Source organism: Larus michahellis, chromosome 7 (assembly GCF_964199755.1).
Source record: "Larus michahellis chromosome 7, bLarMic1.1, whole genome shotgun sequence".
In the NCBI taxonomy this organism is placed as follows: domain Eukaryota; kingdom Metazoa; phylum Chordata; class Aves; order Charadriiformes; family Laridae; genus Larus; species Larus michahellis.
Genome location: NC_133902.1, coordinates 3,902,004 through 3,929,264, shown reverse-complemented (window position 1 = coordinate 3,929,264; position 27,261 = coordinate 3,902,004). Strand labels below are relative to the sequence as shown.

Genomic DNA, 27,261 nt, shown 5'->3' with positions numbered 1-27,261 from the left:
GCTGAAGGGCTCATTCCATATTATGTTCCATTTTCTATCCTCAGCCATTTCCATTAGGCAGCTCTTCAAAAGACATTACATGTTTGTACTGCTACATCGGATCTGCGGTATCTCCTTCCCCATCCAGTTCTCTTCAGCATTAAAAGCGACTATGAAATTTTGTCTGAACTCTAGCAGAGATTAAGCATGAAGTACGAAAACATTGACAAGTTAAGAATGTCTGAAAACGCAAAAGCACAAGCATATCTAATTCAAATGCCCTAGCAATACATCTTCTTACAGAAGAGAGGTGTCCAGCCTTCGTAATATCACAAAGCCTTTTAGCATCCCCAGAACCTCAGACAGCCAAAGAGCAGGAAATTTCCTAAAAACATTCTTGTATGCGAGCTACGGGAAAACCAGCCCTGCTTTGCAGAAGCGGCTCACGACAGTGTCTACCAGGGCTACAGCCTCAACAGTCCTTCCTGCTTCATTTCCTTCCCACAGCCAAGGACTGTGTTAACCGACAGCTGCTGTACCTCTGGAGCGCTGGTGTCAACCACCCTTAGCCTGGCAGCACAGCAACGCTCATGTACTTCAAAAGCTTATTATGCTTTCTAGATCGTCATTTCCAAAAAAAAAAAAAAAAAAGGACCACAACAAGCCCCCACAGATTTTATATAGCAGACAACTTAAAAAAAAAAAACACAAACAAAAAAACCCAAACAACAAAAAAAAAAAATCAGGAAAATATTTTGGTAGGAAGAAAGGAAAATGCAGCAAAGAAGCACATAGTGACAAAGGGAAGAAAATACTGTCTGTTAGTCTTTAATGGCTTACAACCTTAAAAGCCATTCTAATCTGCCAAAGAAAGATCCCTTAAGCATCTCTGCCAACGACTCATTTTACATGTCATAGTTTTCATATGACCCACAAAGTTTCTAATTATATTTGGGGGGGGGGGGGGGAAATAGAGCCTTCAGAAGTGGGCTAACACACATCAGTTCAAAAAGCTTCCTGCCTACTTATAAAGATACATACAAAGCGTTCTGGGACTTTTTGGTTTGGTAAACAAATTTTTGGAACACATTAGGGCTAATGTTGTTAGCATTTCTTGGCTAAAACAGTTTTTTTTGCAGATTCTTCCAATCTAGGTAGAATGATAAAACAGTCTGTCCTTTCTATTGGAGTCAACGCGTGTTAAAGCTGTCAGCCCTCTAAAGGCTGTAGTACTACCGACAATTAATCAGCTGTCTTTTGAGGTCCAGGTGATAAGGACAGGCTGATCTCCAGCTTCTAACAGCCAAAAGAGCTCAGAGGTAGACAGACTGACTGTGGGAGCAAACTAGGGGGGAAACCAGGCAAATCTCTGTTCTCCAGGCAGATGGCCCGTGGAAAATAATCCTGAGGAGAGTAAACAAGTCCCTGCCAAGAACTTCAGGCTGGAGAGAAGCAGCGATTTGTGAACTTATAAAAGATATTGAAGTCCAACATCTGGAGAACAATCTGGGGCTGCCAGGCCCCTGAGCTGGCCTATCACTCAGGGAATGGGCAAGATCAAATTCCTGCCAAACAAAGCAAAATATCCCTTCCTTTTATCTGGCACTTCTGTATTTGTTTGAATCATTGAATCATAGAATTGTTAGGGTTGGAAGGGACCTTAAGGATCATCTAGTTCCAACCCCCCCTGCCACAGGCAGGGACACCTCCCACTAGATCAGGTTGCTCAGAGCCCCGTCCAGCCTGGCCTTAAAAACTTCCAGGGATGGGGCTTCCACCACCTCTCTGGGCAACCTGGGCCAGTGTCTCACCACCCTCACGGTGAAGAACTTCTTCCTAACGTCCAGTCTGAATCGACCCATCTCTAGTTTTAATCCATTCCCTTTAGTCCTACCATTACCTGACATCCTAAAAAGTCCCTCCCCGGCTTTCTTGTAGGCCCCCTTAAGATACTGGTAGGCCACTATAAGGTCTCCTCGGAGCCTTACCTTCTCCAGACTGAACAACCCGAACTCTGTCTGTCCTCATAGGAGACGTGCTCCAACCCTCTGATCATAATGCTGTTAATTTCCACAGCAACTACATGAACATAACCCCCTGCCTTTGCCACCTCTGCTGGCTTCGGAGCGCTATACGTGCGCACACGGGGATGAAATCATGCCCTCTCATGGATCAGCACTGGCGTTCCACACACACACACACCTCTTACATCTTTCTTTAAGTTGCCTTCAAAGTCAAGATTACAAGTGTATTTCCTTACCAGGTGGATCAAAAAAAGCAAGACATTTCAGGGCAGCCCAACAACAAGATGTGTGAAACACAGTTCAACTTCTAGACATTTACTAAAAATACAATAAGCTAATTGACTGACCTTTTCCTTCAGTTCTCCCAGGAAAGCTGCGTTTTGCCCAAGAATGAGTTCTGCTGTCTCTTGGAAACATGTCAGCCACTGATACTCTAGACTGTCTGCAATGGTCACCTAAAAAAACCCAAGAAAAAACCAAAAGGTCATTTCATCCAGTTGCCTCTTCCTCAAGGAAGACAGTACAAAAGAAACGTTCATTTTACAGCTATATAAAGTTGTAAGTCTCCGATAACTATCAGAGCCCTTTACACTGCAGGTACTTACCATCACTGAGGGTGGAAAGCAGTGACTTCCTACCTTTTTTGGGTTTTTTAAGCTCCCTAGAATGTCACAGTTAACACAAATTAATATTGACTTCACACAGGAAGAGGCCAACACGATCACAGTGGTACACTCTGATGGCTATTCAGCTCCGTGCCACTGTCGCTGATGAGCTGTGAGCGAGAACACGTAGCCCAGAAACATCTACCAAGGGGGACACCAGCAAGACTGCAAACTACATTTACTTTGTACATACCTGAGTACTTGAGCATAAACACACGTAATACTGTTACGAGGAAACTATCAAAACATTCAAGGACAAGACAGAGCAGTAAAAAGACCAAGTACTAGCCTCACATGCATCTCCTGGCTGCTTTGATAATTAGGGATGAGAAAACAGGAGAGACACGCTGTTCTGAAGCCCTTGATTGTACCCTCAGTATCCCCTTTATATTCTGCAAGAATGATTCTGCTATGTAAAGTAGTTCAGGCGTTCCTCGAAGTTATCCGCTAGAAATTATTCAGAAGCAGTTTGTGTTGTAGTGAGACTGCAGGGATGGTTCCCTTCTCTCTGCATGCCCACCTGGCACAGCATTTCTAGAGAAGCAGATACAACTCTAATTTATAATGTAAAACAGAAGAAGGTTCAACACTTATGGTGTAAGTGGGCATCACGATAATAATCCTCAGACAACTTTCTGACGCAGGCTCCATTAAAGCATGAGACAGAACAATACCTACCCCAAAAAAAAAATGTACTAAATATAGGTAGCAGCTGTAAAAGTGCAATTACTGCTCTCCAGAAATGCCATTTTACTTCAGTTTATCTTCACTACTGAAGAGGCGTAGGCCATCTGTACTCTGCACTGCATAGTACACTTGGAAACCAGAATCAACTGAGCTAGCATCAACTTTTTGGCAAAGAGAAAAGCTTTTAATTGGAGCACTAGGAAAACAAACTGCTAATCAGCTCAATGAAACATCCCTCACCCAGGTACGGCACGCAAGCCGTTTAAATACCCTCTAACCCACAGGCACCGCAGAGAGACAAGCAGCACTCTAGCACCCCGTTGTCTCCACAGATTTCTATTTAGACTGTACAGGGAAAACAGCGAGGAAACACGCTCTCCTCTAATCCATTTACTTACCAGAAGCATCATGCGGTACTTGAAGTTGGGGAATTCACGATCACACTTCTCACAACGATACAGCCCATTTTGTTGGTCTATCACTTTCTTATTGCAATCCTGAGAGGGACATGCCTGGTACATACAGTTCTCTTTGCGCAGATGTACTACTGTGGCCACACAGCTAAAATAATCCGCCTAGGAGAGCGAGTGTGCAACATTAGCCTCAAAATACTCAATGTCTTCCAATTCTGAATTAATCGCAAAGAAAGGCACCCTTACTTGGATATTTAGGATTAGAAAGCTTAACAGCTATGGATTATTGGGAAACTGTAAATCAACCCCTCTGTTGCAATCATTTTCAGGCTCCCATTATGTTAAATAAAGCCCCTACAGCAAGATTATTTTGTGTTTCCATTGCAGGAAACTCCAATTGCTATGTTTTCTTTAGATAAAGCATATTTGCTTCTCCATTGTGTCTGCTCAAATCTCTACTTTTTCACAGGATTAAGATTCTGCACTTTCCTATGCTTCTTTTGGGAGCCAATACAAAACCCAGAAAGCCTACTGTGTAGCATTACAGATAAGCGTTTGATTAAACTATAGCCCACAGAACAAAATACCCATTCACCATACCAAAATAATCATCCTAATGGTTTAAGAGCACGGCCAAGACTTTCAACAGATCAACAGAGGTTGCTTAAGAAGCACGTGCAAAAATTCTCACAGAAAATAGCTGAATTACAGGTAAAGTTTTTTTTTTTTTTCCCCTTGGATAGAAGTTCTTGTGTATCCCAAATGGCTTAGCACTTACGTTTGAAAAAAAAATATAATAAAATTTAAAAATAAGTCACGAAACAGTATAAGCCTAGAGAGGTTACTGGACGGGAATGCCAGAGACCTGGGTTTTATTCCTAGCTTTTCTATTGACCAAGTGTGCACCCTTGAAAACCACTTCCTCCTAATGCACCTATTTCTCCTACAACACTTTGTGCTATTTATATAAACATCTTTGGGGTGAACTACCCCCCTCTCCCCGCTTTATACAAGCCTTTGAATTCTCTTGCAAACACAGTATCATGTTGCAACACCAGCAACAAGCTTGAATTTATTGGAAATAAAAAAATAAATATTATTTAATAGCATAAATTCTGAGACATTAAGCACATACTGCTCAACAACCAGACTACTCCAATAAGCAGAATGCCTGCGTAAAGTCTAGCTTTTTATTTTCTCCCCAGTGCACAAGGCTTGTTCTCGGTGGCCACGCTTTACCTTATCTCCTTGTCCCAAGTTCTCAGATTTGGCTTCAAACAAAGTTTTCCAATTGGTATTCATCCCAGACGCCGGCCCACCCCTCACATCGGAGATTGAGGCACATTCCAGAAGCTGGCCCTCGGAGTCAAACCTGGAACCACAAAGATGCACGGCTATTTTTGGATAGCAGACCATGCAGACCTATCAAAAGCTTACATTTAGTTTCATGTACTTAATACGTGAGGGATTATTTTTTTTTTTTTATCAATGATTGCAAAGGAAACAATTACAGTAATTTGTGTATATTGCAAACAAAAATAGCATTTCAGAGTAAGTTAATAGTCCAACTTAATTAGCACAGTATTTTATAAAGCCACAAAAGCAGGACAGCTTTGTTCTATATAACTGCAATTTGTTTGCCAGCTAGTGGTCAAAGCACGCACTGCATGCTTCTTAAAGGCAGTCAGATAACAAGATTTAAGGGCATCAAGATATTTCCATAATTAAAATTAAATTACATGGTACCATTATCTTCGCAGCAGCTTCAAAAGCAAAAGCAAATAGCATTGAACAGATTACGCTTCCTCTGTTAAAATAAGACAGCACTGCTTTTCAGCACAAGGTTGTACTGCCATCCCATTCTGGTGTTTTTTGCGAGTTGAGAAACACACCAACAAGACTCAAAAACTGAACTTAATTAAAGTGTGACAGTAATAGCTAAGATCCAAAATCAATTTTATCTTCAACAAGCCTCTGAAGTGCGGGAGAACCACAGCTCGACGACAAGTGGAGAATGCCATTATATTTTATCCATGTTTGGGTGATTTTACCAGAACCTGGAAATCCAGGATTCACAAATCTGATGCTGTCAGCACTTAACCCTATTCGTACATACGCCACAGCTCACCACATTAGTACTTACAGACAACAATTTATCATCTACGAAGCAACAAACCACCAAGAAATCACTTTGGTTTCCTGACAACAATAGAAGTGTTATTTTGCGATCTGGAAAATATCTGGTAAGGAATAGACACTGGAAGAAGTCAACATAGTTCCTCCAGTCCATGCTAACAGAATGCATATCAGATCGCACACAATGGAAAAAGCCTGTGAAAAAAAATACCGTTCTCTCAGATAATGCCTCAGAAAGCGGAGCTGGTCAAGTCTGATTTCATGCTGCCTTCCGAGGCTTTGGGTCAGCATGCACTACTCCTACTTCAATTTTTCAAGGTCTGTCATGGAATTATAAGTTTTTTGAATTGAACAACTTAAAAAGGATAGCTGCTCGGGCTCTAGCGCTTTCGAGGAGGAGAAGTTTCTATAACCCTGGAACCCATTACCCTCTGCTACCTTTCTTTAGTATATACAGACTGACAAAGTACAGACAAACAAAATAAAAGAAATACTCCGCAGCAGGCTGGAATGAATCAACATAAACACAGGCTCATACCATCCTCGGAGCTTAAAAGCCTCTGGGCTATCAGGGTTGATGACAACTGTACTTGAGGACAGGACAGACAGGCTTCTACCACCAAAATCAGAGACTCGGGCTCCTTTGATGGCTATCACAGGTTGTCTAGAACCATCAAATTGTTCTGCCTGCATGTGTGAAAAAACAGAAAACATTAGTAGCATGCTACAGTAAAGGTACTGAACTTGCGGTCAGAATTCACAGATTATGACAAGAGACCAAACCTGAACCAAACTATCTCACTGTATTTAGAAGGTAAGGTTTTAAACGGTATCACTAGGAGTTTACGAAAAGGCAGCTAACAATTAAAGTCATAATCCGAACACCCCAATTCCCGAGGAACCAGAGAATCCTTAAGTCACACCACTGGTTTGGTAAAAAAAATAAAATAAAATAAGAAAATTGGTCCCCTCCATTAGGAGTTTTACACAAGGATTTTAGAAAGGGAGATGGGTTATGGGAATGTAGCTTTTTACAAACAGAAGAAATTATTCGGTCAGCTTAGACTCTTCAGGAGATGAAACAACTCAGCTTGACCGAGCCAATCATGTCTATTCTACTACAACTTAAAAAGCAGAAGTGTAGGTATGCCAGCCAAATGCTTTTCCTCTACTTTCCATTTTCTGTTATTAATCTCATAAAGCTGCTATAATCCTGTTCAATCGCCATCAGTTTGTTATCTGAGTAAAGCCTGACACAAACAGAACCTCTTGGCATGAGAGAGGTTTTGAAAGGTATAGATTTTCTGGACCCCGCATCACTTTGCAAGCAAGGGCAGGATCATGTGCTTAAAGATTACACATGAGCTGGAGTTAGCAGCGCCATTCGCTGTATCCATGAGATACAAATAGACCACAAAACATATCCCAGCACTCAGGGCAACGACTGTTACGAAGGAGATACAGGTTCTAACCCTAACTGTGCCAGCTGCAAGCCAGAAGTCACTTCCCCTCAATATTTGTTGCTGTCTCTATTCTACAAGCAAGCAAACCGACTGAACTTTGTAAAATGCAGACCCTGATCTCTGTTGGAAGAATTATATCAGGAATTAATTACCAGTAGCCTCTCCTACAACAACGTGCTTCAACCTCAAAACTTTGTGATATTGAGCTCCAGTTTACTTCATTTATATCAGCAGATGGTTAATGCTGTTTAGCTACCTACAGTATCAGCGCACTCGATCATTTCGCCATAAAGCATCACTGTCAAGCTGGCAGGATCACTCCCATTTTATAGACTGGGACATAAATCCCTAAGTATCTACAGCATTGCTGGAAAACAAAGTAGACTATTAAAAGGACAAAGAAGCAGTTTACTGCAACTACTCAAACTTTCAATTCCAAGGCTCTAATGCTATAAACTCCTAGTCTGAGATACAGCCTCTCAAGCCCCTAGTTATGCAGCAATTTATGCAGGGTAACGTGTATCCCACCCTACGAATACAATTCATCTCAAATGAGACAGCTGTAGCCACCGGGCTTTTCCATAATCAAACTGCAACTCGGATCCTTTCCTAAACTAGGAGCCTGTTATCTTCAGTCTTTGGGCTTGAGACATAATGTCTGCAGTTGTTCAGAACACATTAGTCAGATCATGTCAGCAGTTTGTCAGAGAAAGGTTAAGAACATCACACCTGAATGAAACCAGACAGTCTTTCACCTTCTCTCTGCCCCTGATCCTTAAACGCCCAGGACTCTGTCTCAGCGCTACACCCATCTCAGATGACAACAGCACTCTTATTTCCTCACCCTACACAAAGGAACCTTTGCTTAAGAACAGGTAAGAGAGCACATACCTCGTGTCCCCATAGCGTAGCTGTCACCAGTTTCCCTGATGTATCCATCAGATGCACGTTCCTCTTCGATACCTCCCTATTGTTAGCTTTCACTATAATTTTAGTGACATCTTCATAGCTCTTACAAATTCCAATTACATCTGAAAAACAGTTACAATTTAGTTAGTTACACAAGGGTCACAATCGGGGAATACAAGATCACAAGAGAAGAATTCAATCCTAGTGTCAGATTTTTACCTTGTATCCTAGCTCCCTATTCAAATCAAATCTGATATGGAAATTAAGCGTATTATGGTAGGAATGCTCCACTACAGAACTCTTCAGTGCTTTAATTTTGTTGACGAATTCATTAAGATATTCATGAATGCAAGCCTCACCGCATTAGCGAGATCAAGGCATTGTACTATCTTTTCCCATCACATTCTGTCAAAGGACTTTAGTCCTGATCCTGTAACACACACTTTTGCTGTTTAAGCCCAAATGTCTCAGGCAAGGGGTTTCAGAGTGACTGCAACACAATGAAGCAAGTGGCTAGAGCCTTCACTGTAGCTCCACGATTGTAACCTGCAACTTAAACAAGTCTGCGTGTTTGGGTAGTAAGAGTAACACAATTCCCTTTGCACTCGCTAAAAATATATCGGTTTTAATATTACAGATCTACCTTTAAAATTCCCAGCTGAATGCCTCTGAATCACAGGCATCTTGTGCCTGTGAAACCTGAGAACCCTCGCCCCCACCCAAGCCTCTGATTTTTCCGGAGTACTCTGCCCAACAAATTACAGAAAAACAAACCTCCGATACTTCACAAAGCAAGCCAAAACAGTCATGCAACTTGGACTTGAATGCAATGAATTATGCCAGAATCACTACGGCGATAATTAGATAGTGAAAGAAAGCAAGATCACGGAAGGTATGAAATGCACACGTGCTGAGCAAGGACATTTTTCTTTCAGCCCTTTTCTATGGAAAACAATGATCATAGTACAATAAACAAGTATCATTTACTGCCTTTAGTCTGAAGCACAAGTTTGAAGAAAAATCATTATATATTGTTAGCAGAACTTAGCAAAGACATCTTAACAGGAAAACTGCCTGAGGTATTTTTAATGGCAACCATGACTGGATAACTTCATTTAAGAGATCATAACCCTCAAAGCGCTGTATGCTCGCTACCTCCCCAGCATTCAGGACATAAAAGTAAAACTTGAAAGCTTTAGAGCTTGCCATTTTGTTACTTAGACTGACCAACAATTGAGTCTTTGGGCTTGTTCTCCAAGTCAGAGATGGATACAAACTCAAACTGAACAGATGGAAGATGCTGGGCATCATCACAGGGCACAACTGAAGTCTCATTAGTGAATGTAATCTCATAGTCATTCTTAACAGCTGTATATTGCTTGTTAGCAGTCTTCAAATTGCCTTTGGTAAAATAATATACCTACAGGAGAAAGCAACGAAACAGAGGATATTATCAGAAGTCAGACAGAGAGAATAGATTGTGTTCACCTTTAAAAATCCTTGCTATGCTGAAGTTCCTCTTTTCTAGCTCACGTCAGTCTATGAAAGCACAATGCTACCGTACCTTGTTCAATTCAATGAGTGGAAAGAACTTGTCTGCTTGATCATTGAATGCAGTCGCTCTAATCTCACCCTGCAGGAAAATAGGAGAGCTGGTCAAAACTGAAATTCGGCATGGAAAAAAAAAAAAAAAAAAAAGCCTTTGCAATGTTAAGTGTCATCAGTTCTACAGACGCAGCGTGCTCTGCCAGGCTAGCTCCAGGCATGCGAGAAACAAACAACACTCTCCTCGCATTTGTAGTTACAGCTAAAACAACATATTCTACACCTGACCATCAAATGTCACGTTCAAGTCTCTCATTAGCGCACCTAGAGCTTCAGAATGAAATGCGTAAGAACTACATATATCCCAGATACAACTCTGAAAAGTACTCATAAAACTGGCGTTAACTGTTTTTACATGCAAAAAATATTTCAAACAGATCATGCAGCTCGACAAATTAGGACAGTGATACTTCCTGCTCATACATGTCAAGTCTTTAAGTAAGAATTAAGAACAATTATAAAACCACTAGATATAAATATTGGGTTTTTTAACAAAATGAATACAGACTGTATGCAGAGAAAACAAATGGCTGATGACAACATGTTACATTATTAACCTCACATTTTATACTAAACATAATCTAGCAGAATCTTGTTTGTTTTCACGACAGAAGGCTGTAATTTGATAAGAGGTTTGACAAACTGCAAGTTTAGTTGGATTAACCAGATACCGCTCCCCAAACAAACCACAGATGAAATTTCCCAGTATTACAATAATTTGTACTCCGATTTCCTCATGAAAATGAAAGTTTATAACTTGGAGGCAATGCTCCACATCACAAAATAACGTGTATCTAAGCCAGGATGAGATCTCATTCTCAATCTACAGGAAACCACCACAAACCTCAGTATTAGGTTGTCAGTTTCCATAAACGACTATATTTTGAAGCAGCAAAAATTTAGTCACACACTATAGACTTTGATGAAAAATAATCAGTAATGCCATACATTTAAGACTTCGTTCTGGATGAAAACTGGGTCGTTGATGCTCAACTTAATGAATACAGGAATACGAGCTTCAGTCGTAATAAGAAAACATTTCCTATAATACACTTTATTTCCTCTATTCTGTCTTTATGAAGGATTCATCAGCATCTGGCATACATTATCTTTCTCTCAATATACGACACTTACACTTTCATCAACTAGCTCTATAGAAAAGAGCTTTCCTTCACCACGGGAGTTGCTCCACTGGCGGATCTGGCCTTTTTGGGTAACACGAGCACAAATGGTCCACCTGAAATCGTGCAAGAAATCAGCGGTTTGAGTCTTTTTTTTTTTTGAAGAAGAAGAAGAAGAGATTGAATTGACAAACCTTTGGAACCGGAATGTCACTATTTAAAAGCCAGAATCTTTCCACTGCACCTCAGCAACTCTACCTGCTTTTCTGCTGCTTTCTATTTTAATGGCCTCCACCATTAAAGGCAGAAAGTTGTAGAGAAAGCAACAAAGCCAGCTATAAAGCATCTAGTACGATAATAGCAGCGAACAATCCTTCTGCACAGACGCAAGGCCTCAAATCTTTTACTCTTCTGGGGTACATTTCTCATACAGCAGTTTGCCTGTTCTGAAAAGCCATGCTAGAACTCAAGAGCTTCAATTATAGGATTCGCATTTAACTTGGGTAATCAAATCAGTTTGCATAACTTAAAAATGTCATTCACGAAATAATTACATCCTCATGCTTTTCAACAGAACAGTAGCCGAAGTGAATAGCTTACTGAGCTATTTTGTCATTAAGTTACCAAAAAGAAGGTTGCTTGAAGAAAAAAAGAGAAGTCAATTGATTTTCAACTAAAATATTAAAAACCTATCAAGCTCAGCAGGGTAGCTTCACCAAGACAATGCAAAGGCAAAATCTCAGATTGTCAGTGTTGATGAAATTAAAAAAAAAAAAAAAAAAAAAAAAAAAACAAAACTCACCACCAAAAAAACACCCCACACAATAAAAAACCACCCACAAAAACACCACCAAAAAACAAAAACAAGAAACAAAGAACAAATCAAAACCTATACAGTTGTTTTTATGGAGAGGGTTTTTTTGTTGTTCATTACTTTGGGGTGGTTTTGTTGTTATCGTTGGTTTTGTTTGTTTGAAGTTAACCAATAAACTCAAAAGAATTCAAAGAATGATTTGACAGAGGTTCATACATGAGAACGCAAAAAGAAGCTATTGTTCCTTCATGCCTGTGACATTGAGTAATCCCCGGCAAGCCACGAAAACTCACTTAGATTGGTATGGGTTCAGGCTGGCAATCGGCACTACTTTGGCCTGCGATCCCCCTGGTGTCTTCACCGCACTCAGAGCACTCGCTTTACCGAACTGGTTTGAGGGAGCATGGTACTTCGGAGCAGCAGGACCTTTCAAAAAAAACCACATCAAAGCATACAGAATTGCAGCCTTGCAGACAAGAGCCAGGTTAAAACCAACTCGTGGTGCAAGGTCAGGCAGAACTTTTCCCACCACGCTACGGGGAGCTGCGCAGAAGGTTATACTTAACGCTGGGTAGGCACTTAAAGTTCCATTTGCCGTGCTGTGTGGGCACCACAGAGCGGCCAAAGTTTGTTAAATCACTTCTGCTCTTGGTCACAATTATTTTCTAGGCTGCAAGCTGCTGCGGAAGAGGCACTCTCAGACCTTTAGAGCACTTACATTGGAAGTGGAGATGTGCCCCGAGTCAATCACTTAAGCACGGTCTAAGTGGGAAACAACTAGTTAGCAGTAAATTCTCTAAAATACGGCACATCGAGCTTTAGATCTAAACCATTTGGGCAAACAACTAAGGAACGGTACCCCACAATCAAGTAAATTCCTGCCATAAAGCAATACTGCTAATTCTACACTGAATCTTGTTAATGTATAAATGTAGAGCTCATGATCGGCTTTAAGTACAGGAAGGAAGAGCTTGTTTTCTGCTGCAGTAAGCAAGTGTCAAAATTTTGCTATTTCAAAATATTTCTTAAACACTGGAGTAAAGAATACAGACAGGTTAAAGCAGTACCAAGAGCTAGGGCATTGACAACTCTCTTGCTTTTAAAAAAAAAAAAAAAGAGTCTACAGGCTGACATTTAAATTGACTGCCTTCTTCAGCATCTCACTATTTAAAGTCTTGGTTAAAAAAATGCATTTATAGATGTACTATCAAAATTATTTCAGTCCTGTACCAGCTAAACTGTTTGGCCTCAATATCTCAGCACCGATAACACACCTGTTGGTCAGCTCTGGGTGTCCACAGAGCACTGGTTCAAGGATGCAAAACTGCATCAGATGGGATGTTCAGTTCACAATGCTTTGTTGAAGTGGTTTCTTTTTTTTTTTTCCCCCTTTTTTAATTATTAAATCCAAGCATACAGTAGCCTCTTGAAAAAATTCACCCTTTTAAGCTATGGATTAGTCTTTAATGTAGTGTTTCTCGTGCACCGCCGTTATAGAAAGGATCCTGTTTAATTCTAAGCTGTAGTTTTGTACTGCAAAAATGGAAACCAGAATTCCCGCCCAGGATTACTCTTACCTGCTACTGACAAATTGCCATTTTGTTGCTGCGGTTTGCTGGGTGCTGGATTTGCAGCTGGAGCTGAAGAACGTTGCTGCCCTTGCCCTGGTAATCAAATGGAAAGAGATGTACGGTACAGTAGGGAGCACAGTAATTAAAACTACCCTTAAGCCATTTTAGAAATAAGCCTTGCATGAAAAAAATAATTTAAAACACAGAGAACACACGCTAAAATTCAGGTGTTATAAGACACAGCAGTAGCAAGCTATCTGTTGAACAATATTACTATGGAGGAATTTCAGTCAGATCTCTTTCCTCAAGCAACTGCTTTCTACTTTGAAGGATTTCAGGGTTGACAGTTATTTAAAAGGACAGCACTGAAGTAATCTTGACAACTTCTCAGTTTTTAATAGGCTTCTATTGCTCTGACAGGTAGTTTCTGCTACTACCTAACAGTTAAGGTAAGAACTACAGGAGAATTCCCTCTTAAAACTCAAAAAAGGCCAAAAACCCACTGGGTAAAGCCAAACCTGAAGTTAACACAAGAGTAAGAAAACACCTGCTATGTTATATTTTATTTCCAAAATATTTAATGTGGGGGTGATGGAGTCATCATTTCAGCATTCACCAGGGACTCTCTTGGGACACAGCAGTGTACTGCATAGGGAGAAAAGTGATGCCATAGAAAGTACATATTGTGCATTTTCTTTTTTATTCCAGGACTTTTACTGGCCTTATAGCAACAACCAATTACAAGAGAAAGAGCTGAATGACGTATCTAGAGAAACAGTACATTGAAAGACTCATCCACAGTTCAAAAATTTGAATTCCTCTATAGAATAATTGTCCTATCATATTTTGCCTCCAGATGAGAAAATACCCAACCTTTTCCTCTTTTTAGATGCAACTAACTCTTTAAGCCATCAGTTTGCAAGAAGCCCTAGGCCTGAGCGGGCAACCCCCCCCCGATTTGGGGTATGACAAGAAAGACAGTCAAAGGAAGTGGAAAATACGGGCAGAGCAAGCCCATAAGCATCACGAGGAACAAAAGCAGAGAATCCCAGAAGAGAATGGCAAGGAAGGATGGCACAGAAGTCAGGTAAAGGAGCAGAAGCAACACAAGGAGGCCCTGATGTAGCGTTGCTTGATGTTCTATAGTCTACAGAGGGAACTGTCTAATTAGTTTTAACCCAAAATAAGGTCCTTGCACAAAAACCAATCTGCTCCTCTAACTTGCCGCAGTAGTCACATCGGTGAACTGGTGACAGCAGTCTCCCTAGCAACAGGGTGACGTCAAACAGCGATGTGTATTTACTGCAGAATCCGCTAGATGGAGAAGCCAGATTTCACCCTGCTCAGCTGCCTCTGGTACTTGGAGGACCCAGTTAGGGTCAGTGCTCAACACCTCAAATTCATTTTGTCTAAGAGGAGAAAAAGACCCCACACCAAAACGTGTTAAGAGAAAAAAATATGTCTGGGCAGGAAGAGAATATTCAAGAACAGGAACGTGCATATGGAACAGCAAAAGACTTCCTGGCTACTTTTGTTCTACATGGGTTTTCCCTAGGATTTTTAAATTCAAAAAACTCAAAACAACAAAACCACACACTAAAAACCAAATAAAAGCCACCACATAAATTAGAAGACCTGTGTATTATGAAACAGGAAATCATGTTTTAATGGTTGCCTACCCATAGCCTGGTGTTTCTCAATAGATTAAAACTATATTAACACATCTATGCATGTGCTCAGTACAGAAGTGGCAGAAATATCTCTCCAATTTTCTCTCTTCTAGAGTCTAGGGAATCCTAAACTATGATTTTTGGTGGCTGGTAGCTTACAGATCACTTAGGGTGCTCAGAAAATTTATTCCTCTGCCTGGCTTCCACAGTTAGTTTTTATTAGCAGAAGTTGAAAAAACACTTAGAATACCTGATCGCATCTCTGCTATATATACTGGGTTAGTCAAACCCAAGACCTTTGGCCAAAGCTAGCCTACCGCTACAGTGCCATGGCGACAGAAGACCTGTCCCAGAACTGAGAGGCAGCACGGGGGGAGGAAGAAGAGGAGAGAAAACACACTTTGAAGGAATGCACAGCAAAAGGCAATGGTGGGAAGGGAAGAAGAAAGAGTTGATGTGAATGTATAAGTATACAAACGTTTCAATGCTAAAAGATTAATGACAGAAGTTAAACTTAAGTAGCAAGTAATTGTCATAGTAAGAAGAAAGTCCAGCATCAGAGTAATCTGAATGAGATTAATGACAGTAATAACGTTACCATCTAGTTTTCAACAAGAACTAAACTGTTCAATCTTAATTTTCAATACTATTATGAAGTGCTGCCTGAAAAGTTTTTATGATATGTATTAAGAAGATTGTGTCTCCAGCTTCCTTGTTAGACAGATTAACCACCTACTGCTCAAGCATAAAGTGGCCAAAAGTCAGCTTCTCACTCCCCAGATCCTACTGGGGTATTACAGTCTGGGAAAGAATATTCCTTAATCCTAGATGTAGCAATTTGAGGTCTGTATTTCAAGGAAGACCAAAAGTAGGACTAATCATTCTTTTTGAAATATTTGAACTTTTTTTTTCCCCATGAAAACCACAAAGTGCTCTTAGATACTCATTCTGCATTAGCTGAGTGTTCCTCAAAAATATGAACTCTCAATATACACAGGAACTTAAAGAATTTGCACCTTGAAGTACACCTCTGCCATTTTATCAAGGCCTTCATGACAAATCAGGCAGCCTCGCAGAGCAGAAAAGCTGGGTTAAGCTTACCTCATCTAAACTATTACCGTCTTCTGTAACTGAAACCTTATTTAATACCAAATAAAAGGGTATGAAGTCTAGAGAATAACACCAGTGTTAAAATGAAATACACATCGGATCAAATTTGACATCTCCTAACTACCTAGTGCAAGGCCACACTTACTACAATCAGAGACCTGTGACATCTCCAAAAGCATTTAAGATTTGAAAACTTCATTGCCGAGTACTTTAGTAATCCCAAATGAAGAACACAACTTCAATCAAAGTCATGGTAATTTTACCAAAATTTATACTCTTAAAGGTATATTTTCAGCTCAGTTCTGCAAGATACCACATTCCCAGTCGTTTCTAAGCAACAATATGACAACTGAAAAACATGATAGTTCACAAGCTCTTGTGTCACACAAGCAAGGGGAATGAGAGAAAGACACAAAACAGTCTGCTCAATAGCTATTCTGAAAATCTTGGTCTCTACAGCAACTGTGGGATCAAACCATAAAATCTGAGATGTCAACACATTTTTTAAACAGCAATTAGCTAAGTAACTATCAAAGGAACAAAGGATTCTTTAGGCTCATTTAACAAACGCCCCTCTAATTCCCTAGGAAAAAGAAAAGTTAATGAAGAAAGATGTCTTTGCCTTTGCAACAAAGTCTAATTTCTACTTCGATTAGCAAAGTAGATTTTTAAGCAGAATGGCAGTGTACCTACCACCCCCGTTTGTCCAAAATATCTTACAGAAAATTGTTGCCACTAGCGTGGGGTCCCTTAGTAATAAAAATATATTAACTCACTTCCACGAGGAAAAAAAATAATTCAAGAAGAGCTATTTGCTATTAAATTTCAGCCATTATCTGTACATACATCAACAACAGAGCTGTTCAAATATTTTAAGTGCTTATTATCCTCTGTCTTTTTTAAAGATGAGAACTGGAAGAACAGAACATACACTTGAACGTATCTCAGGGGGGGAAAATATATTAATTCAAAAAAACGTTAGCCTGAGAACTGTAAGCTCAGCACATGAAAATTAAGAACAATTACTTACGCAACATAATAAAAACCAAGAGATTCATGGCAGGTCAGATTAAAGTCCACTCAGCGCACCATCATTTTTCAGACGGCAGGGTAGGAACGGGTGCTTAGGGAAGTCTGTATGCCAGCCGTGTTTTCATACCGGTCTCTCATCTATGTACTTTGAGCAATCTAAGTTTTAGTGCTTCCTGAACCTAACATTCGTGCAGAGGATGTATTGTTATGTTTAACAGCCTTTAATGGATTTTCATGTCTAATTGCTTTTTGAACCTGTGCCAATTTTTGGCACCTACCTCAACAAGTTCCATAATTTAACTATGCACTGTTTGGGGGTGAGGTAGAGCCTTTGTTTTATAACCACTACCTGGCAATATGAGAACTAAAGAGCATCAAGTGAATGTAGAAGAGAGAGAGAGATCCATCATTCTTTATTCATCCCCTCCATACCATCTCATAGTTTCACAGATCATTATTACATCTTCCTCCTGCTGTTTTCTTTCCAGACAGAAGAAATACTAATCTATTTGGTTACTCATTATGAAGAGACATAGAATAGCTTCCGCGTACTTACTGGAACTCTAGGTAGAGACCACTAATGCACAATAAAAATCTGTCGATGTTGTCATAAGGTATAGATACTACCCAACACCACGTAGAGCCTGAAGCTTCAGTCATGGTACAGAGTTTATTAAAATATAAGCAAAAGCCATTTTGTATTCCACAAATAGAAAGGATTTTTAAGATCTGGATGTCACTGTTCCAGGCATAAGAAAGCTGAGTATGTCTGACTGCTGCTTTTTAAGTGAAAGAAACAGACAGCTGAAAGGCTATCATAACAGACAGTCTGTTGAGAAAGGTATTTGTTTACAGAGAACACTCACCTTCATTGTATGGCACTGGATTGCCAATATTCCCACCAACCTTATCAGCAGTTTTCAGAACATTTAAATCCATCAGTATAACCACTCTCCTACAAACACAGAATAGACAGCAATAAAAACTTTCACTCCCTACGCAAGTCTGTCAGACTCTGAATATCCTTTGCAGCCAACCATTAGGGGGCGATTCTTTGGACAAGGGATCTGGAAGACAAAAGCTCTCCACTGTCAAGCCCCTCATGAGGTACGAGTAAGCTTGAAACAGTATCACATTGCATCAAGGACAGCCGATGGCAGGCTGAATGGGCACACAAAAATGACTTAAAACAACACACTGTTTTAAATTCTGGCATGGTTTTGATACTTTTACAAGAGAGAATATATTCCCTGCCTCCCTCCACAAAAATGCTGAATAAAAAGATTATGAACCTCAGTTTATTTTCTCCTAGACATATGCATAGTTTTTCTATAATCGCTTCGCTCAGTTCCCTACTCATTTTGCAGCATCCTACCTCCCTTCTCTCAAATTTTCATAAAAGAAAGACCAGGTTCCACAACACCTAAGTAACAAGAAGTCTTCGCTGCTTCTTTTCCACAGCAGATAATTTTAAGTGAATTTTAATGAAGCTTTGTACAATTTATAGTATTCCAATTGGAAAATTTAAATTACTAAATCACTGCACTAGACAAATCTGAACCCACTGCAGTCAGGTTCTGTAATATTTTTTTTTTCTGCTACTGCTTGTGCTGTGTACTTTCCCTCCTGCACCCTGGAAACTGAGTATTTTCAGAGAATCCCAATCGAAAGCATTTGGCCTCTGCTTAGCCACAAAAGACAGAGCATCTTGCTTGTCACTAAGGACAATGCAGCTGCCTTTCTGTAGAACCGTACTTTGAGAAACATATATACCTTCCATCTTTCAGGCTGTTGACAATGAATCTGTTAACCTGGCAAATACACTGGGCTGATAAGCGTTCCTCTTCCACCAGAGAGTTCAGCTGCGTTGCCAACATGAATGCTGCAGAAACAGAATTAAAACACTGACATAATTAACACACACTAGCCTTAAAAGGGGCTGCCGTGGCTGGCCACAACTTTTCCAGCCAGTCTAGTGTTGCATAAGATCTACAGCTTGCTCAGTTAGTTAATACATAGGAAACAGTGTAACCACTAACAAGTCATCAAAACTGAGCATAAACTATACTGTATTCAGTCCCCAAACCAGAGAGCAGTAACAGCTGGAATGATTGTATATCAAAGAAGTCAGAGAAAGATTAAGCTAAGTTACTTTAAAATCAGTTACAAAAACATATATAGGTTTCTATATTTTCACTACACCCTGTAGCGAATTAAATGCTTAAAGCTCACAAAGAAAATTCCAGAAGAGAACTTTTGTCCATGTTAAAATGCAGTCGTACACTTCAGGGCCTGTGGTTCCTGCGTATGCCACATTCTCCTTCAATACTCATTTCATCACTATACACCTAAACACTAGACCTGAAACTTTAGCACCATTAGCTTCTCCATACTTATAAAAATCTCACTACAGCTTGTCATACTCACAGGAGAGCGTGTTAACTCCATCACTCATCAACACTCGGTAACGGGGTGGCCCATTTCCTGTAGCAATAGCCCGTGTATTCTAGGTGGAAACAACACATTATTAGTTCTCATTTGTTCAGAAATTCTTCAAAAACATAAAGTGACGTTGTGTCATGGTTTGGGTTAGACTGGCCCTCAAACCAGGACATGTTGTTGGCAAATGACCTAGCTACTCAGATTTTTTATTTTTTTTTTTGAGCATTGACATCAACAGCGTAGCCCAAGTCACGTAAAACGAAATTACGAGTACATCAGCCTCGCTGGCCTCCTTCAGAGGAAGTCCGGCTGCACTCTGAAGCCTGCGCGGAAGCGCGCGCAGTCACTAGCGGGGACACAGGAGGTAACGGGGAGTACTCACGATGACCTGCAGCACGGGCTTGGAGACGCACTCCCCCTGCATTATCGCCTGGAAAAAAGAACAAGAGATTCTCACAGGGGTGCCACCACCTCCCTCAGGAACGTTTCAACACCCGCTGCTGAGGCGCAATTGGCACAGAACGGCCAAAGACAGCGGAACGGCCGCCACCGCAGCTAGGGCCCTCCCCGCCTCCCGGGCCCAGGCCCAGCTCCGGGCCTTCTCCCGCCCCTCAGGACCGGGTGCGTGCCCAGACCCCTTCTTCCCGGACCCAGGCCCGACCCAGGCTTCACTCCCCGCTCAGGGCCGACCCCAGCCCCGTCCTGCGGTGCCCGGGCCCCTCACCGCGATGGCGCCCTCACTCAGCTGCACGCTCATGATGCTGCGTCTACCCGCCGCGCTCCGCCGCTGCCGCCAAATCCTCCCGCCGCCCAGAGCCGTGCCCCCTCCTTCCGGCGCGCCTTTACGTCACACGGCAGTACGGCGCTTCCTATTGGCTGCCCTGTGCCCGTACGGCGGAAGTGCTGCTGGGCGCTGCCATCGTGAGGTACTGGTGATGGCGCTGCCAGTGGAGGAGTGGCGGCTGTGTGTCGCCCGGCGCTGGGCCGCGCTGGAGCCGGCGCTGCGGGAGCACTTGGCAGCGGCGTCGCTCCACGACACGCTGCGCTTGGGCTGCGGCCTCCTCCGGTGAGCGGCGGGCGGGGTTGGGAGCGGGGCGGAGCGGAGTGGGGCGGGGCGGGGCGCCGATCTGAGCCCCGTGTCCCGCAGGCCCGACGCGGAGGTGGTGGCTCTGCGGCGGTTGTGCCGCCGGGCGCCCGCGGGTAAGGAACCGGCGGCCGCTCGCTTCTACCGGGAGGAGGGAAACCGGCTGTTCGGCCGCCGCCAGTACGGTGCCGCCGTGAGGCTCTACTCGCAGGTAGGCGGCTATGGGGGGCGGCCCCTCACGGTGAGGGGGCTGGTGGGGCCCAGCGTGAGGGGATCCCGGGGGCTGTGGCCCTGAGAGGATCTCGGTGAGGGACTCCGTAGCTCTCCCGTCTCTGCAGGCGGCGTCCCATGAGCTCCCCGGCAGCCCTGAGGTGTCTGTCTGCTTCGCCAACCGCTCTGCTGCCCTCTTCCACCTCGGACGCTTTGAGGTAAGCGGTGGTGGGGCAGCGGGACCCACAGCAACACGGTCCGTCCCCTTCTCTCCGGGGGTCTTGGGTGCCCCCCGAGCCAGTCTGCACACCCAGAGGGTGGCCTGAGGCCTCCCGTGTAGCAGGAGCTGGGGACTGGGGCAAGGAAAAGCCCAAGCACCGTCTGAGGTGTTATCGTGCAATGTTCGCACACAGGGTGCTTCTGCAAACCCCACAATAACAGGTATTTGGCTGTTAGAACAGGAGACCATAGATCAGATGTGCCTCCGATGCTGTGCTCAGAGCATCCATTGTTGTGTAAATTTTCTGAAGGGTTCCTGCTTTCCTTCTTCTGCGTCAGAAGGCTTTATTTGGCCAACAGATTGGCCGTGCACCTGGAATTTCCTGATTGACATAGTTTTATTAAAATATTCTGCATCTTGGATGGAATAAAAGAGCATGAGTTTCAGCTAGTTTTTGCAGAATCACAGAATGGTCGGGGTTGGAAAGGACCTCTAGAGATTATCTACCAACTCCCCTGCCAAAGCAGGGTCACCCAGAGCAGGTTGGACAGGAATGCATCCAGGTGGGTTTTGAGTATCTCCAGAGAAGGAGACTCCACCACCTCTCTTGGGCAGCGTGTTCCAGTGCTCTGGCACCCTTAGAAGTTTTCCTTCATGTTCAGATGGAATTTCCTGTGTTCCAGTTTGTGCCCGTTGCCCCTTGTCCTGTTGCCAGGCACCACTGAAAAGAGTCCAGCCCCGTCCTCATGCTACCTGCCCTTTAGATATTGATAAGCATTGATGAGATCCCCTCTCAGTCTCCTCCAGGCTAAATAGACCCAGGTCTCTCAGCCTTTCCTCATAAGATTGATGCTCCAGTCCCTTGATCATCTTCATAGCCCTCTGCTGGACTCTCTCCAGTAGTTCCTTGGGATTCTTGAACTGGGGAGCCCAGAACTGGACACAGTGCTCCAGATGTGGCCTCACCAGGGCAGAGCAGAGCGGGAGGATGACCTCCCTCAACCTACTGGTGACGCTTTTCTTAACACATCCCAGGATACCATTGGTCTCCTTGGCTACAAGGGCATGTTGCTGGCTCATTCAAGTACATTTAAAAGGCCTTGTCTTTGTTTCTAGGTTTGCTTGGAAGATATTGCTAGAGCTGAAAGTCATGGCTATCCAGACAGGCTGCTGCCCAAGGTCTTGCTGCGGAAGGCTGAATGTCTGCTGTGTTTGGGGAGGTTACAGGATGCAGCAAACACCCTCAGCGTGGTGGAGAATAAAATTGCTATGGATGGGATCATGACTAGTGCTGCACACCAGACACTGCTAAAAAAGTTAAGTCAACTGAAGACTAAAATACGTGAGAAAGAGAGCTGTCCAGAGCCTGCACGAGAAGCATGTGGTGACATTCAAAGAAAGTCAGAGATCTGGGAAGAGAATGACAGTATTTCAGGTGCATCTTCATCTTTGAGCTTGAATTTTGATATAGAGAGAGGACGTCATTTGGTGGCCATCCAGGACATCCATCCGGGACAGAACCTGCTGAAAGAGGAGGCCTTTGTAAGCGTGCTCTGCCCAGGGGAGAGCGTTCTTCTGCAGGACAGTGATGAAACAGCATGGGATACTCGAGTCACTAACGCAGATCTTTATTGCCACCGTTGTCTTGTGCAGCTCTTAGCCTCAGTGCCTTGTCATGGGTGCAGTTATGCAAAATACTGCAGCCAAAACTGTGCAGACGTGGCATGGGAGCAGTACCACAGGACAGAGTGTTCCTTGGGAGCCCTGCTTCTCACATTAGGGGTCTTCTGCCATGTTGCCTTGAGGACTGTTCTGCTGGCGGGTTTTGCAGAGGTTAGCAGGCTGGTGGAAGGGTCCCGTGATAATGACAAGGACCTTCATAACCCTGAGGCAAGATGTGAACGTCCCAATGAGGCACCAGATACAAGAACTGGTACCAGAGGTATCCCTGGTTGTAATGACAATGGTCAGTACCAGAGTTCTTACCAAGCTGTCTTCAACCTTCTGCCACATGCTGAGAAGCACAGCCCTGAACATAAGTTCCTTTGCGTGCTGAGTGTAGTTGCTATATGCAAACAACTGCAAGAAGCTGGTCTAGAGGCTGCTGTTTTGAATCGGGAATCATCTGAGAAGTGCTCCAAACCAGAGATATGTGAAAAAACATTGGGTGAGTTGTCTCCAGAGCTAAAGATTATGGGAGAAGCGATGCTGAGGCATGTGTTGCAGCTGCAATGTAACGCACAAGCGATCACTGTAATGCAGGAGTCGGGTAAGTTAAAACCTTTTAAGCACTTCTCTCTTGTCCTTGCTTATCTAGCTTGTGTGAAGAGATTGAATTATCAGTTGTAAAAAGCTCCTGTTGCAGATAGGAATGACTTGCTTAAAATTTAATGGCCTCTCCCATGCTGGCCTGTTCTTTGGTGCACATGTAGAGAGTATTTAGCTATTATTTATCACAGCAATGTACCAGAAACCTTTCTACTGCTATCTGCAAATGGTCACAGTGCCCGTTGCATAAGTTGCGTGGGTTACTGAGCATTTGTTCTCAACCTGCTTGTTTGTCTTTAGGGTCCGGAGATGGTGCTGTTGTAAATAAGAAGCCTGTACGCCTGGCGACAGCCTTCTTTCCTGTCCTTAGCCTTCTGAACCATTCGTGCTGTCCCAATATCAGCGTGTCATTTAGTGGGACAGCTGCCACTGTCAGGGCATCACAGCCAATCCCAAGCGGCCAAGAGATTTTCCATTGCTACGGTAAGTATTAACTCTGTTTGTCTCAAGGTACAGACATCATTTCACCTCTACTTGGCGTGCTAACTAATTGCTATTAATATCATAATTCCCAGTATAATGTTGCTAGAGTCTTTCTTTTTGTATAAGCCTTAATCAAAGATATCAAAGCAAGAGTTTATCTCCTGAGCCCACTCTTACGTTTTCAGTCTCCAGTCCTCTCCAAAGGATGATATATCTAGTCTCAATTGTAACAAAGACAGGTTTAATCTGATGTTAAGAACTGTGCCTGTTCAGTGATTTCTACCCTTGCCATCCCTTTGCAGGGCCTCACCGATGCAGAATGAGGGTTGCTGAGAGGCAACAGCTTCTCAGTCAGTATTTCTTTAAGTGCCGCTGTCAGGCATGCCTCGATGAGTTAAAGTCTGACGTCAAGAGCGTGGTGTCCATGAGAAACTCATTCCTGTGTCCTAGCTGCCGTGCTTCAATGCAGGTAGTTCTTCCGTAGTTATGGTTGTATAACTTACCGGGATGTGTAACGTTTTGGTCTCTGGGAAATTCAAGAGTTAAAGACCTGAGTCCATCACCTCTGCTCAGAAGGCAAAACCCCCTGTCGAGTCAAGAGTGTATCTCACTGTTCTTAGCAGCTTCCTTGTAATGTCCTTGTATGTCAGTCTTCCACTATTATAGGGAAAAAAATTGCCTTTAGTATCAAGTTAAAATTCCTTTGAACTTGCTGAGGGAACCTTAGAATATCAGACTGGGGGAAGGGGGATATTTAGGAAAGAAAATGGAGGCCTGAAGTCTAGAATAGAAAGTGTGCTTACAGGGGCTATACGTAGCGAGAGTCACGCTCTCTGCAGTTCACAGGATGTACATGAAAACAGCAGGTACCATGGGTTAGATGAGGAGACGTCAACATAGCATGAATCTTGTATGAACATTAGTTGTGTGCTACGCGACCCTGCTGTGGCCTAATCTATAGCTCACATAGTCATAGATATTCCTGGAAGTTTCTTATAAAATCAAATAAGCTAATAGCAATTTACGAGCAAGCCACTTAGTTTCTCGGTTGCACTCATTAAACAATTTAGCGTATCTGTAACATGATATAGAGGTAACAGAGGTGGAAAGTAAGCTTTGAGTGAGCAGGAATGATCACAGGGATGATTTCTACAGGGAGAAGATGTGCTTTGTTGTTCAAATGAAGCTTGTGCAATCTCAGTCAGCAGAGAGAGCTTGTCACGCCGTTTACAGGACCTTCAGCAGCAAATCAAGAAAGCATTAGAACTGCTGAAAGACAGGAAGGCAGGTAAGGCCCAGCTTTCTGCTTTAAGGTCAGCAGGTAATGAGTGCACATCGGGAGTCGTAGTTCTAGCCATGAGATGGCACTGTTGCTTATGCAGTTGGGGTTTCCTGGCATGCAGCCTGGTGTCTCTGGGGACTTGAGCTTTAGGTTTTTTTATACCCCTGATCCGCGTGTTAATCTAAGTCACACGTTGTTCCATACTAACTAAAAGAACTCAGGGTAACATTGGAGTTACGCGTTCCTAGGCCTTGCTTTCCTGGAGTGAGTCTGGCCAACACTGCGTTAGAATAAGCAGGGTTGCAGATGAAGTCGATGTTGAATCCTAACTGAATCCAAATCGAGCTGTGTAAGATGCAAAGATGAGATTGGACTGATTTTATTTCATGGATCATGGAAAGCTGGAGACTGGCCAGCAGGATGAACTTTATACCCTGTTTTGCTATAGATCAGGCTATCAAAATGCTCCTGAAGTGTCAGACGGATGCTGGAAACTTCTTGTCTCCAAAGCATTTGCTGATGGGAGAGATGGAGGATCACCTGGCACAGGTCTATGCTACTCTTGGTATGGCATTGTCTTCTCGTTATCTTTAGTTTTGTGAACTTTGAATTTAACATGACTAGCCTTTTCCCTGACTAGGCCTTTCACTTTTCTCTGACTGTATTTGTCTAGTTTTGACAGCAGGGCGCTCAGAAAGACTGCTTTAGCCAAAACTGCGTTCCCAGCAGCCAGGGAACAGTAATGTGATCTCATGTTCTTGTAGATTCTCTGTCCTGGTTCTGAGGTCAGCAGCCTCCCAAGAATGCTGTGGATATAGTTCATCTTGTTTTGCATAGTGCTGTCAAATTCTTTGGGTGGCAGTAGCTCTAGAAAGTATTTCTTCGTGACTCATTTTTTGGTTTTTTTTGGTTTTTTCCATCAGGGAAGTGGCAGGAAGCAGCCAGACACCTGAAGAGAAGTATTGAGATTGTGGAAGCGCATCACGGGCCATCAAGTGTAGAAATAGGTCATGAACTTTTCAAGCTGGCACAAATTCTCTTCAATGGGTAAATTTGCTTTCATTCTCTGTCCCTTCCCTGCCACCACTTCTGTGTGGCTGATGTGATACCATGGCAGGTGGTCTTTGGCACCTTGCAGGGTGTCTCGCAGGACCCTGGGCAGTCTGGCACAGCTACAAAAGTTGGCCCTTACTCAAGTGCAAGTTCATTAACCCCACTGGGGTTCACTTTTACCTCATGACTCTCTTTGGACCCATTACTCTGCTTTGTGCCTGTCTGTTCTTTTCTTCTCCCTAGCTCCGTTTATTCCCTGTCCCATTGCTTTATTTTGACAACTAGTCACCCTTGGTGTTTATACGTCAGTTGTATAATGTTACTGACATTTTTTCAAAGGAGGAAATAAAATCCTCTTGCTCTATTTTGTCCCTCTTGGCAAGCAAATCCCCTGACTGCTTCTGCAAATCTAACAACACCCCCCCTTAACTGAATGAGTTTTAGCAGGAGCTGCAGTGATGGAAGTGGTGGGTACCTATGTTCAAAGAATGTTTTAAGTTTTTGTCCATCTCCTTACCTTTTCCCCCCCATCATCCCTTTGCAGCTGAAGCGCACGCTGTTTGCCTGGCGCTGAAAGGCAGTGGAGGGTAGGATCTGTACCCATGAACAGGGTTAGGGTTTTGTTGGGGAGGGGTTGAAGGTTCTGGAAGTCAAGGGAGCTGAATTAAGTATGTTGTATACTCTGTTCTTATTCTTTTCCAATTTCAGATTTGCAGTTTCTGAAGCTCTGAGCACAATTCAAAGAGCAGAGAAGATTTTGTCAGTGCACTGTGGTCCTCAGAGTACTCAGATCCAGGAACTACAAGAGATGAAGGCCTGTCTGTTAGAGCTTCCCAGAAGCATCCTTCAGAGGACTTAATTTCCCAGTCAAAGGAAGCTGCAATGTGATCATTCATCAAAGCTAAGTTTCATGTGGTAAGGTAGTCATGTAGTACAAGCTGGAAGATCATGTGTAACAACTTGAATGAAATCTGAAATGCTTTTTAGTGAGACTGATGTAAATAAAATGACCAATTCTAA

The 27,261-nt window shown here is 42.8% G+C and overlaps 2 protein-coding genes across 2 annotated transcripts in view; one reads left to right on the top strand and one right to left on the bottom strand.

The window, feature by feature from the left end:
- Window positions 1–20,567, bottom strand: part of RPA1 (replication protein A1) — a 23,480-nt gene extending 2,913 nt beyond the window's left edge. The window contains exons 1-15 of the mRNA XM_074595460.1: window positions 20,366–20,567; window positions 20,024–20,071; window positions 19,627–19,705; window positions 18,973–19,081; window positions 18,066–18,154; window positions 13,394–13,480; window positions 12,110–12,242; window positions 11,016–11,118; window positions 9,841–9,909; window positions 9,504–9,696; window positions 8,259–8,398; window positions 6,443–6,591; window positions 5,008–5,140; window positions 3,754–3,930; window positions 2,351–2,458 (exon numbers count right to left, since the gene is read on the bottom strand). Coding sequence (XP_074451561.1) covers window positions 2,351–2,458; window positions 3,754–3,930; window positions 5,008–5,140; window positions 6,443–6,591; window positions 8,259–8,398; window positions 9,504–9,696; window positions 9,841–9,909; window positions 11,016–11,118; window positions 12,110–12,242; window positions 13,394–13,480; window positions 18,066–18,154; window positions 18,973–19,081; window positions 19,627–19,705; window positions 20,024–20,071; window positions 20,366–20,398 — 1,650 coding nt within the window. The 5' untranslated portion in view covers window positions 20,399–20,567. The remainder of the gene's footprint in view (window positions 1–2,350; window positions 2,459–3,753; window positions 3,931–5,007; window positions 5,141–6,442; window positions 6,592–8,258; window positions 8,399–9,503; window positions 9,697–9,840; window positions 9,910–11,015; window positions 11,119–12,109; window positions 12,243–13,393; window positions 13,481–18,065; window positions 18,155–18,972; window positions 19,082–19,626; window positions 19,706–20,023; window positions 20,072–20,365) is intronic.
- On the top strand, window positions 20,566–27,261 carry SMYD4 (SET and MYND domain containing 4). The gene is made up of 10 exons (XM_074595459.1): window positions 20,566–20,707; window positions 20,789–20,936; window positions 21,064–21,153; window positions 22,272–23,424; window positions 23,724–23,906; window positions 24,209–24,375; window positions 25,062–25,194; window positions 25,637–25,753; window positions 26,112–26,235; window positions 26,950–27,261. The coding sequence occupies exons 1-10, from the start codon at window positions 20,577–20,579 to the stop codon at window positions 27,098–27,100; spliced, it is 2,397 nt and encodes a 798-aa protein (XP_074451560.1). The 5' UTR covers window positions 20,566–20,576; the 3' UTR covers window positions 27,101–27,261.

Coding starts and splice junctions, on each gene's coding strand:
- SMYD4 (XM_074595459.1), top strand. CDS start 20,577: ATGGCGCTGCCAGTGGAGGAGTGGCGGCTGTGTGTCGCCCGGCGCTGG. Junction 20,708..20,788: donor TTGGGCTGCGGCCTCCTCCG/GTGAGCGGCGGG, acceptor CGTGTCCCGCAG/GCCCGACGCGGAGGTGGTGG. Junction 24,376..25,061: donor GCTGCCGTGCTTCAATGCAG/GTAGTTCTTCCG, acceptor TGATTTCTACAG/GGAGAAGATGTGCTTTGTTG.